The sequence below is a fragment of the Myotis myotis genome, unplaced genomic scaffold, assembly GCF_014108235.1.
Source record: "Myotis myotis isolate mMyoMyo1 unplaced genomic scaffold, mMyoMyo1.p scaffold_m19_p_2, whole genome shotgun sequence".
Lineage (NCBI taxonomy): Eukaryota > Metazoa > Chordata > Mammalia > Chiroptera > Vespertilionidae > Myotis > Myotis myotis.
This window is the reverse complement of record NW_023416324.1, coordinates 178,242,309-178,254,892: the sequence shown is the minus strand read 5'-3', so window position 1 is coordinate 178,254,892 and position 12,584 is coordinate 178,242,309. Positions and strand designations below refer to the sequence as shown.

The 12,584-nt window shown below is 42.3% G+C and overlaps 1 protein-coding gene across 4 annotated transcripts in view; it reads right to left on the bottom strand.

The window, feature by feature from the left end:
• Positions 1–12,584, bottom strand: part of PEX5L (peroxisomal biogenesis factor 5 like) — a 232,876-nt gene that overhangs the window by 72,954 nt on the left and 147,338 nt on the right. For all 4 annotated transcript variants that reach the window (XM_036352041.1, XM_036352043.1, XM_036352042.1 and 1 more), the window contains one exon: positions 8,821–8,932. In XM_036352041.1, the coding sequence (XP_036207934.1) occupies positions 8,821–8,932 (112 nt within the window). The remainder of the gene's footprint in view (positions 1–8,820; positions 8,933–12,584) is intronic.

The window sequence follows — 12,584 nt, the reverse complement described above, 5'->3', positions numbered from 1 at the left end:
TGCCCTGACCAGGAATCGAACCGCGACCTCCTGGTTCATAGGTCAGCACTCAACCACTGAGCCACGCCAGCTGGGCAGGATTTCTTTAGTGCTGCACTGTCCTCATGAGTTAAGCGTCCCTATGGGATCCTTCAGACAGTGTGCAAAGTTTTCCTCTCCATGATTTTGTCTTCTGATTTCAATGACAAATCACAGTGGTTGCATGTTGATGGTGACGTAGAAGGACCTGGCTGTATCACTGCTTAGCTGTGTGATTTGGAATAAGTTTCTTGACCGCTCTGAGTTTTAGTTTTATCACCTGAAAAATGCGGAATTAATAGTCTGTCTTTAAGGCATGATACAGAGATTTAATTTTCTAATTTGTAAATAGAATGTGTGAAACATAAGGCATACTGTAGGTACTGGATACATGTTATTGTCATTCTTTGGTGGCCAATGCCTGATGCTTTTCTTTGCTTTTCCTTTTTGTTGGTCTCCTTCTAGTTTCCCTGAGCCTATTTCAGGCAGGAACCAGCTCCAGACACTGACAGAAAGAGGAGAAACCACTGGGAGTAAAGTGGAGGATGAGACAGAGATAATGGTTCTGCAGAAGGTGCTATGAGGTACATTTATCATAAAATGGTCTGAAAGTGTTAGCTTATCTCATCCAAGTGTTGTGATGAGATGGGAGCCACTTTGCGATGCAAAGATGCTGTGAGAGCTGAGGAGTGTTTGTGGCTAGCAAGAACCCATGGGGAGAGAAGTGGCTTTCAGAGCAGAGCCGCCTGGCTTGATGGCTATGATTTACGCGTGGCACACAGCCCAGATAGGAGAGGACGCCACACATGTCATAGCCTTTGAATGTTTAATCAAAAATTTCCAGGCCACTGGTGTGTCGGCAGGGATCCTAGACCCATGATTTCCTTCTAATAGAAGGGAAGAAGTGGAACACAGTCTCTGGAACGCCATATATGTCTCCCTACTGACTGTAAAAGCAATTAGGAATCAGTCACTTGCTCCCACACTTCTTTTAGGAGCAAATGATACAGGACTCATCTACTTGTATAAGGGAAGTACATTTGCTACAAATAATAACAGGTGAATATTAATTTAGTTCTATATCTGCTTCTCACCATTCAGAATAAGTGAATTATTAAAATAGTGAATTTCGAATTCAAGCTTGGCTCAGTAACATTCCTTCCCTCTCCAAACTGTCCTCAGCACTTCCTGTGTTTGTTTGGAGCTCTCTCTCTCTCTCTCACTCTCTTTCTCTCTCTCTTTCTTTGTTCTTCTCCCAGCAAATGGGAAACAAATGCTCAGCACACACAAGAGGCCTTATTTGGTACCCGGTCGATAAAGGGAGTGGCCTGAAGTTGCATAGAAAACTTTGAAGCTGAGAGAATCTCCGGAACCACAATTTCAAAAGCAAAGAAGGATGGGTGCAGCTTTTCACCTCTTGGAGGAAGACAAAGCACATTTTAGGGTGTGTGCATGTGGGCTTCGAAGACTAGCCTGGCCCAGAAGGGGGTGTCTGCGCTGCTGATTTTCTTAGCCCAATTTAAAAGGTTCTCTTAGGCGTATGAAGGTTTGGGTTTCAGAATCAGTGTGTTTCAATTAAGATAACCAGCTCTTATAGTGGATGTGAAAATGTTTGTGTGCAAGGGGTGTGTGTGTGTGTGTGTGTGTGAATGGGGGGGGGGGGGGAGAAAGAGAGAGGAAGAAGGGAGAAAGAGAGAGAGAGAGGCTTGATGATGCTATGCTATTGGCTTTGGAGATGGAGGAAGGGACCACAAACAAAGGAATTGCAAGTACCCTGTAGAAGTTTGGAAAAGTCAATGAAATGATTTCTCCCTTAGAGCTTCCAGGGAAAATGCAGCCCTGCCAACACCTTGATTTTGGGCCTGCTGACTTAGAATTGTAGGGAAATACATTTGTGTTGTTGTAAGCTACTAAATTTGCGGTAATTTGTTACAATAGGAAACTCAAACACCTGACAGCACGTTGCCCATAAGAGGATTCAAACACAGGCCCTGCCACTCCCGAGTGTATGTTCTTCCCCACTCCTCTTTACACTTGATCTGAACCTAGAAGCAAAGAGCTAATTCTATTGAGGCGGCTTTATTTTTTGTTTAGCTCCCAATTATTTGGCAGATTGGGTTGTCCGAGGCATCATTTAAATAGTAGGCTATTCCAGAAACTTTTGTTTTTATAACCTAATTTCATTGGGTGAGATTTCCTGAAGATAGAATACATAAGTATTTGTGCCCATCTATTTCAAGGACACCTGATTGAGGATCACACCCTGTTGAACTGGATGACTCCCTCAGGGCACGGCAGATGTTTATGAATACTAGATTACATGGGCCCTGGGAGGTGAGGCTGCTTAAAACAGTTAGAATAAAATAGCACCTCTAATGAAGCCCTGATTTGATACTTAGATGGGACACACAATGCTATTAACACCACTACAGTATAATGAGCCTCGGGCTTTTAGTGAATTTCTCTAAAGAAATAAATCTACATGGAGTGGTCAGAGAGGACGAATCAGGGGACAGCCCTGACGTGCAGTCACAGAACACGCGACAGGGAGCCCATAGGATCTCTGTTCTGTTCTATAAGATTCATTTAACATAGTGGCTTCGAAGCAAAGTCCTTTCAGGAAGCATTTTAGCAGTGATGTGAAATAGATAAATTAGACCCAAATAATTCAAGCAACTTTTGCCTTTTTATTGGAATATGTAATTAATGCTACTTCCCAAATTTCTATGTTCTCTCTAGAGACATGCCATTTGATTCATGGCTACTTGGGCTTCATAAATATTCTATATAACAGCGGTCACCAACCGGTGGTCCACGGACCACTGGTGATCCACGAGGTCTGAAAGTTTGGCAACTGCCGTTATGTAATAAAAGCCTAATATGCTAAGTGTCTGGTCATTCGATCGGCCTTTCAACCAAGCAAATAACATGCTAAAGCCACTCAACTGCTTGCTGTGATGTGCACTGGCCACCAGGGGGTAGACACTCCGACCAGTAGGTTAGCTTCCTGCTGGGGTCCAGCCCATTGGAACTGAGCGAGACAGGCTGGACATGCCCTGGAGCCCTCCTGCGGTCCTTCCCTGGCTGGCCAACCTTCTGCATCCTTCCCTGGCCCTGATTGTGCACTGGTGGGGTCCCTCCGCCTTACCTGCACCCTGTCGCAATCCGGGACTCCTTGCGGGTGGAGGGTGTTTTGGAGAGCTAGTTTTGGTCTGACAGTGGAACGACTGGTCTCTATGAAGCACACTGACTACCAGGGGGCAGACGGTCAACATAGGAGCTACCCTCTGGTGGTCAGTGCGCTCCCACAGGGGGAGCACTACTCAGCCAGAAGCTGGGTTCACAGCTAGCAAGCACAGCAGCGGTGGCAGGAGCCTCTCCCACCTCCACGGCAGTGCTAAGGATGTCCTACTGCTGGCTTGGGCCCATTCCCCGTGGGAAGTGGGCCTAAGCCATCAGTTGGGCATCCCCTGAGGGCTCCTGGACTGTGAGAGAGCACAAGCTGGGCTGAGGACCACCCCCCCAAGTGCATGAATTTCATGCACCAGGCACTGGGCCTCTAGTGTATTTTGAAAATATTACACTAATTTTGCAGTTAAGATATTTAATTAGCTGATTGGCGGTGATGGTCAACTGGGGAAAAAGGAGACATGTAAAACTTTAGACAGAAAAAAAAGATATTTAATTAGGTGGCTGTTTTGGAATTGTGAATTTTGTTAAGAGTTCTTCTTCCTTATACATAGGAATCTCTTGTACTAGTATAGGTATTGTCTACAGGCCCCATTTCAAGGAGTGAGATTACTATTTTTTAAACCATAAAAAAATCTTTCTTATATAGTAACTGTCCACCTAATGGGTCAAGTTTATGGATGCAATTCTTTTAGATTATGATACTGATAAATGCAAACCAAGTAATGATTTTTCTTGGGTTTTAGAAGAATCTTTCCTGTACTTAGACATAGATTAGATTTTTTGGGGAAGAATACAGACAAGTTATTATTGCAAGACTTATAGTAATTATTTGCCCTATAATATAATCACTATCTTAACATATCTATTGTATAATTACTTTCAGAACATTTAATATATGCATCTGTATATAATTTATTTGCCATATTTAAATCAAGGATATTAGCATTGATCTTGGCCTACCTACCACCTATGGATACAGTTTGAGAAGGTCAAAGAATTAGCTATCTACATAGGTTACAGATAAGTTAAAGATGGTTTGGATTGTTAATAGCAAAGAAAAAAAAAACACCCTTATTTGATCAGCTTGAAATTGTCATCATTGGATGACAAGAAGTGTGTAGAAAAACAAGCAGAAGGCAAAGATCACTGAAATACTTAAGAAAAAATTATAATTTAGAATGTCTATGAGGCAAAAAAATTGATATGTATTTTTAGGGTCAGTAAAGAAAAAAACCAACTCATTATTTAACTGATGTTTGGAAGAGATGAATATTTCCTATATTGTTTATTTTGTGTTAATTTATATAAGAATATATTCCTTAAACATTTAAGTAAATGCCAAGATGGTAGCACACTGACTTTAATTTTTCATTGGAAGAAAATAGCCAGAATAAATGTCTCTTATCTTATCTAATAAAAGAGAAACATGCAATTGACCGTACCTCCACTACACTCACCAGCCATGCCCACCAGTCAATCAGGAGTGAGTATGCAAATAAACCCAACCAAGATGGCGGCGGCCACAGAGCTGGAGCAAACAGGAGGCTTGGGTTGCCCCTGGCGATGGAGGAAGCCAAGTTTCCTGCCTGCCCTGGCGGGCTGTGGGCTCCGCTCAAGGCTACAAAGTTTCAATTAAAGAAGATAAATAAATCCCAGATACCTGCTTCCAGCCGCTGTGGCCTCTGCTCAAGGAGGGTCTGGGAGCCTGGGTTGCCCGGGGCTGTGGCCAGCCTGCAAACAGCCCTCAGCCCCTCACCCAGGCTGGCCAGGCACCCCAGTGTGGACCCCCACCCTGAAGGGGCTGTGGCCAGCCTGAAAACAGCCCTTAGCCCCTCACCCAGGCTGGCCAGGCACCCCAGTGGGGACCCCAACCCTGAAGGGAGTGTGGCCAGACTGAAAACAGCCCTCAGCCTCTCACCCAGGCAGGCCACGCCTCCCCAGCAGGGACTCTCACTCCACGGGGGCATGGCCGGCCTGCAAACCACCACAGGCCCCTTGTCCAGACTGCCCCACATCCCAAGGGAACCCCCACCCTGATCCGGGACACCCTTCAGGGCCAACCAGCCAGACCCCACCCGTGCACCAGGCCTCTATCTATACTAATAAAAAGTTAATATGCTAATTAGACTGGGAGACCTTCCGGACATTCTTCTGGACAAAGCCATGGTGGCGGGGCTGAGGTAGAGACGGTTAGAGGCCAAGAGGGGAGGGCAGTTGTGGGTGATCAGGCTGGTGGGGGGCGGGGCTGTTGGGGGTAAGCAGACCAGCAGGGGGGCCAGTTGGGGGCAAGCAGGCCATCAGTGGGGGTCAGTTGGAGGTGATCAGGACAGCAGGGGGGCAGTTTGGAGTGAGCCTGACAGCAGGGGGGCAGTTGGGGATGAGCAGGCCAGTGGGGAGGGAAGGGGGGGCGAGCAAACCATTGGGGGAGGCAGTTGGGGTGATAAGGCTGGTGGGGGGGCATTTGGGGGCAAGCAGGCCAGCAGTGGGGGGCAGTTGGGGGCAAGCAGGCCGGCAGCCAGAGTGATTAGGGGCAATCAGGCAGGCAGGCAGGCAGGTGAACAGTTAGGAGCCAGCAGTCCCGGATTGCGAGAGGGATGTTCGACTGCTGGTTTAGGCCCGATCCCTGTAAACCGGCAGTAGAACATCCTTCGAGGGGTCCCAGATTGGAGAGGGTGCAGGCCAGGCTGAGGAACACCCCCTCCCCTGTGCATGAATTTCGTGCACCATGCCACTAGTATTAATATAAGGTTCTTCAAATTTCAGCTTGATTGACTTGGTACAAACATGAAGCAGGGTTTCTTCCATATTTTACTCCAAGTTTGTTTAATATCTGTTTGAAGTGTAATGCCTAGAATGTCATATACAAGGACTGTCCTGATTTCTCAATGTAATTTCATGCTATTCTATAAAATGAGAGTTTCATCTTAAAATTATTATTTTTATTAAAAATTTGGAAAGAAAATGGTAACTCTATCTCCTGCCTAAAAAATTTAACTGTAAAATTATTGGAACAAATTAAAAATTCTTTCCAGGATGCTTGAATGCTAAAGCTTTTTCTGTTTAAAGATGTGATTTATGTTGCATATTGAGATGTAAATTGTAGTTTTGTAATAATAATAAAAAAGAACTATATTCCTTAGGGATTAAAAACATATAGTGTTTCTGCCTTGAGATATAATTTTTAAGATTAAAAAGCACACTATCAAATAAGAGTCTTTCTTCAGGATCAGAATCTATGGGACCCAGATGTACTGAATGCTGAGGCTGAGAAAAGGAAAATCCAGCCTCAAAATATCACTTTTCCCAACCCCCTACTTTGAGGGCATTATGGATTGAGTTGTGTTCCCCCCAAAACTCATCTGTTGAAGTTAACCCCCAGTGCCTCAGAAGGTGATAGGGTCGCCCTGGCTGGTTTGGCTCAGTGGATAGAGTGTCAGCCTGCAGACTGAAGGATCCCAGGTTTGATTCCAGTCAAGGGCATGTACCTTGGTTGCGGGCACATTCCCAGTAGGGGGTGTGCAGGGGGCAGCTGATTGATGTTTCTCTCTCATTGATGTTTCTAACTCTCTATCCCTCTCCCTTCCTCTCTGTAAAAAATCAATAAAATATATTTTAAAAAAAGGTGATAAGGTCAATGGAGATATAATTAGTTAAGATGATTCATGATGGAGTAGGGCCTACCTACTAGTATCCTTATAAAAAGGGGAAACTTTTAGACTTCTCTTCCCCAGAAAGAGACACACACAGGAATAATGTCAGGTGGAGATTCCAGTTATGCTGCCACAAGCCAAGGAACTGCCAGAAACCAGAAGAGAGGCCTAAGAGAGCTCCTTCCCAAGCACCTGCAGAGGGAGAATGGTCCTACTGACCTTGATTTTGTAGTTCTGGGTTCCAGAACTGGGAGAAAATACATTTCTGTTGTTTAATCTATGGAGTTTATGATATTTTGCCATGGCAGTCCTAAGAAACTAATAATAGAGGCAATACTGTAGGTACTGGGATTGTAGGAGATGACACATTCTTTTGATATTTCCCTCCAATATTTCACAGGTCTCTCCTATGTTAGAAAAACCAAGGGAAAGTAGCTTTTGAGCCAAATATTGTGTGGCTCTTTCTGGTGGGCTCCTCCTAAGTGACGTAGTTGTAGCATCCTCTGGATTCTTCTGGGGGCAGCTCTACAGTTTTGGAGGGGAAGCTCCAGTTTCAGAGATCAGAAAGATGACTCTGATAGGATAGCATGTGAATTTACCCAATTTCATGACTAAAATGCAGCAAACACAATTTCATTTGCTTGATTACTCCAAGTGATAGCTGAGTGTAGAAAATGACTGCTTTGGTGTGACATACAGAAAGTTAATGCATTTGAAAAGGGAAGTGTTGGGTGTCCTGTTTTTTTAACTGATAGCTAACCGGAATGGTAATACCTGTTGAGCTCACTTGGAGTTAAGACTTACATAGATTGCTTCGTTTAGTCTTCCCAAGTAACTGAGAAGATCTAGATCTTACTATTATTAGGTGGATGAGGAAGTAGACCTAGTTAAGCAACTTGCCTGAGCGCACCGAGCTGCTAAGTGGCCGAGCTGAGATTTGAAATTATGAACTTGGACCCCGGAGACTGTAGACAACACTCCCACAGAAATGTCTCTGTCTTGTATTAGTTACGTTTGTTGTTGTAATTTTTAGCACCTGTTTAAAAAATCACAATTTCCTTCACCTGTGATTTTTTCAGGTATTTAAGCGTATAATGAAAATATAGCAGGCAACAGCCAGCTGAGGACAGGATGGGAGATGGAAGGAATTTAAGGAGGCAGGATGTGATTATCACCTCCTTTCTCTGTCAAATTCTCTCCCACAACCTAACATAACCTTTGTTCTCTGATTCTGAACATCATTTTCTCATTCTTATTTGAACAACATGCCTTTGAATGTGAATGCTGACTGACTGAAATCAATGCTGAAAGCTGCCTCTGATATCAAAGGTGAAAATTAGCTTTTGAGTCAAATCTTTTGTTGCTCCCTCAGGGTGGGCCCTACCTAAGTGACTTAGTGTTAGTATCAGTGAGAATTGGAAAAGGCAGAGGGTGCTTGAGGAGGTGGCATTCATACCTGAGGCCTCTTACATCCCTCAGTGGATGAATACTTGTTAGTGCCTATAATATCCCAAGTCTCTAGGACATTTAGTTGTCATTTCAATCCACTTGAAGGGGTGGCCTATATTTTTACTTGACTTGACTTTTGTCAGACAAAGTATTTCCAGGCAGAACTTGAAAACCCTTACTCTGAAATAGATGCTTTTGTTTTAAAGGTTTCCTACTGTGATGTGACTTGAGATGAGATGTAAATATGAAAATATGTATGGAAAAACCATTCATTGCTAATAGTGGCACGCTAATGTTCAGCAACACTGGTTGTATAATATATATACGTCGCAGTTTCTTACAGCATAATGAAAAGTGGTTCATTGGCTTATGTTGAATAATAAATGTTCTAAAGTTTTAGTCAGTTGCAAACATTTTTCTCCAGTTAAAATGCACTGTGGAAAGAAAACGTGTATTTTACTTCAGTGAAAATGAACTCCACCCGAGGATCAGTTAAAAGTGAAAGAATTACCAGCTGTGTTGGACGTTACTGGCCTTGCTATTGCCTCCGATTTGGTTTCACAGAGAAAGTCATCGATGGAGGGACTCAGGAGGGGTCTGCTTTCTTGCTGTTCGTTCACCAGCTGAGAACAAATGAACACAGGTGTCACAGGCCGTGTTAAACTGCAGAATCAGATAAGTTAAAATGCAGCCTTGCAACAAAATGAGAAGAGCAAGCCTACCAAAAAATAAAGAAACCAATAAATAATAGGGCAGGGGCAAGAAAGAAAAAAAAAAATACCAAAGGATGGGGAATGAGCCTTTTAGCACTGTGAACACTTTCGATGCAGCCAACTTCAATTTTTAAAGCTCAAGCCTTTTTTCCTTCTCCTAGGACAGTTTTAGAATTATTCACTAATTTCAATATGTAGGAAATAATACCTATTGAATCACTGTCCCTAAGGACCAATCCCACTCTTCCCTTGGACAATAAGCTCCTACTAAGACCTGGAATGGTGGCTTTTGATTTTGAGAAAATACATTCTGTTTAGGACTAGCCAGTCAGTGTTTTGTGGTGACAGCACACGCATCTGGGTATGGGGATAAACACTCCTTTCTCCCTCTTTAAAAGCTCAAGTCACCTACTGGCGCACACTCTGCTTTAAGCTTTTGTAGTGCATAGCAAACATTATTTTGAAAGGGTACAAAATATTGTCATATTAACTGTCATATTACCTACATATCCAGTACATATGTTTGTGAAAATCTATATGTAAAGCAGATTTCTGTGAATTCAATGATATTTTCCCATAGGCTTGTTCTGTAATTTCAGAACTTTTTCGTTTTAAATTTTTTTAAAAATATTTTTTATTGTTTTCAGAGAGGAAGGGAGAGGGTGAGAGAGATAGAAACATCAATGATGAGAGAGAATCATTGATTGGCTGCCTCTTGCACCCGGCCCCGCCCCCTGGGGATTGAGCCCACAACCCCGTGGAACCTAGGACCCTTCAGTCCGCAAGCCGATGCTCTATCCACTGTGCCAAAACAGCTAGGGCTCAATTTGATTTTTAGTAGGTCTCTATCTATCAGTGGCAGCCATCCATTTACTATCAGTAATTCTGTGCCTCTTGAATTCAGGATTCCTTAAGTTCTATTTCTGTGATTAAGGGAAAAAATATACCGATGATCCCAAAGTGGTTAATCCTTAAATCAAATTAATTGCCTTAGTTTTTCACAAGATTTTATATTGGCCTTTCTTAAAATGGGCAGAGTCGTCTAGTTTTCTATGCATTATATAAAAAAGATACGCCTAAAAATCTCTAGATTTTAAAAATACTGATTTGCAAGGCTGTATTTTAAAAGAGATATAAAATAATGAAGTGTTTTGAGTATTACCAAATCAAAGTATTTTATGTGACTCTACTCACTTTCACTTTATTATTTCTTTAGCACAGTGTCAGTGGTATTATAGCTTAGAACTTATGGAAGATGGCAAGAGACCTATGAATAATGGTAAATATGGGAAGAAAAAATGCAATACTGTTAATATAGAAGGAAGAATATGGAAACATTTAGCGATCATTCGGGGATTAAAAATCAAGAGGCAATTTGGTACTTTTTCATGTCCATTCTACAGGGATAAACCTCAGATGTTCACTGGAGTTTAAGATTTTGACATAGAACTGCTGATTTGACTTTCATACATAGTAATATGCAGACATTATCAAGGGGTAAGTCTTGAGAATGTCTATTTCCTTTTAGTGTTTAAGTTACAGTGATAGAAATTTCTTCAATTAGTATAACTTTAGTGTTACATGTATACAGACTCAGATTCTTCTAGGAATTACATTATCTAACTAAGGTCTTAACCTATGTTTTGGTCTTAACCTTTTGGGAGGGGGGTGGAGGAAGGGGGATGTCTCTTTAACCGATGAGTGAAACTCTGAGTACCTTTGAATTTTTTCTGAATTTGAACATTCTTGGGTACCATCCATCTTATTTATGTTGAAATATTTTTTGATGTTGAGGGACTATGAGCCTTTCATATTTCTGGTATAAAATATATTTGAATTTTTGTAAATGCTGTGGTCTATTTGAGTTTAGGAGTGATTTATAATATTTCTCGTATAAAAGTCAATTTTACCATCTGGAAATGTAGTTGAAAGCACTGATACAGAATATAATATACTAGAAAATGAAGATATGGTTAAACATCACTGATTCTGGGAACCCTTCTGAGTCCACAAAATTCACCATGTACTTTTTCTGAAAATGTGATTAGTTTTCTAGGACTTGTATGTCATTTATAGTTTGGTCATGTAAAAGCTTTGTGTATATAAGAGCTTCCAAAGGACCCATACATTAATGTATATTTCTTGGTAGAACTTGCCCATTTAACCCTATGTGCTAAGTGTAATGAACCCATCTAGTGTGATATCACCAGAGTGATGTGATGGTCCTGACTTAGCAACAATGCTTATCTCCAGGCTGTGTCATTCTCATGTCAAATGAGATTTGGATTCTACTGTGCTATAAACATTCATGGACAGTGAAGGTCACCATCAAGTATGGCACCACACTATACTCACAGAAGTTAGTATAACAGGCTAGCATTAAGTAAGCAGTGCATTTTAATGACTTGGTCTCTAGTTCTAGGTCTCAGATCTATTGGTTAAGGCACATAAGGTACAAAGAATAAATATAACCAATACAACTGCAACTTTAAAAGTTATATATATATTTACATATATGTGCAATGTCCTAACTATCTCTTTGATAGCCGTTATTTCTCTGAAGAAGTCTGATGATATTGATAGATAACTAAGAATAATGTAGTTATACTCTTAGTCATGATTTGAAGATCAATTATTATCCTATCTAATAAAGAGGGAATATGCTAATTGACTGCCCTGTCCTCAAAGATGGTGGCACCCACAGCCAATAAGGAGGGAATATGCTAATTGACTGCCACACCCTCAAAGATGGTGGCACCCACAGCCAATAAGAAGAGAATATGCTAATTGACCATCCCACCCTCAAAGATGGCGGTGTCCACAGCCACAAGATGGCCTGCAGGGGAGGGTAGTTGGGGGCGACCAGGCCGGCAGGGGAGGGCAGTTGGGGGTGACCGGGCCAGCAGGGAAGGGAAGTTGGGGGCAACTGGGCCGGCAGAGGAGCAGTTAGGCATCAATCAGGCTGGCAGGGGAGCAGTTAGGGGGTGATCAGGCTGGCAGGCAGAAGCAGTTAGGGGCAATCAGGCAGGCAGGCAGGCGAGTGGTGGGGAGCCAGCAGTCCCAGATTGTGAGAGGGTGCAGGCTGGGCTGAGGGACACCCCCTCCCCCAGTGCATGAATTTCGTGCACTGGGCCTCTAGTATAAAGATATGTATAAATTATAGTCCACAAAAGTCCCCATATACTTTTTCTTAACTTTGGATACAATTAAATTCCTTTGTGGAATAGGCATAAATTACTTATAGTTTTAGAAAGCCAGATTGTTAGATTTCTAGACTTTCAGTTGTAAACACTGAAAAATGACAAAAGAATTCTAGAAAGTAAGACCTCTGTCCCCATAAACATCTAAATGGGGCAAAAAGGAAAAAGCACAATTAATTGAGAGGCCCACCCTCTTAGGCAAGTCTGCTTTATCAAAGGTAATTGGATTTTTAGGGGGAGTCTCTCTCTTCTTTCATACTTCAGACTTATTTTCTGGAGCAAGCACCTCTAGCATTCTCAGTGTTTCTCAACCAAAGAAGAGGTGTTCAGAGAGACTTTAGGGAGCCCAGGACTATGGCATA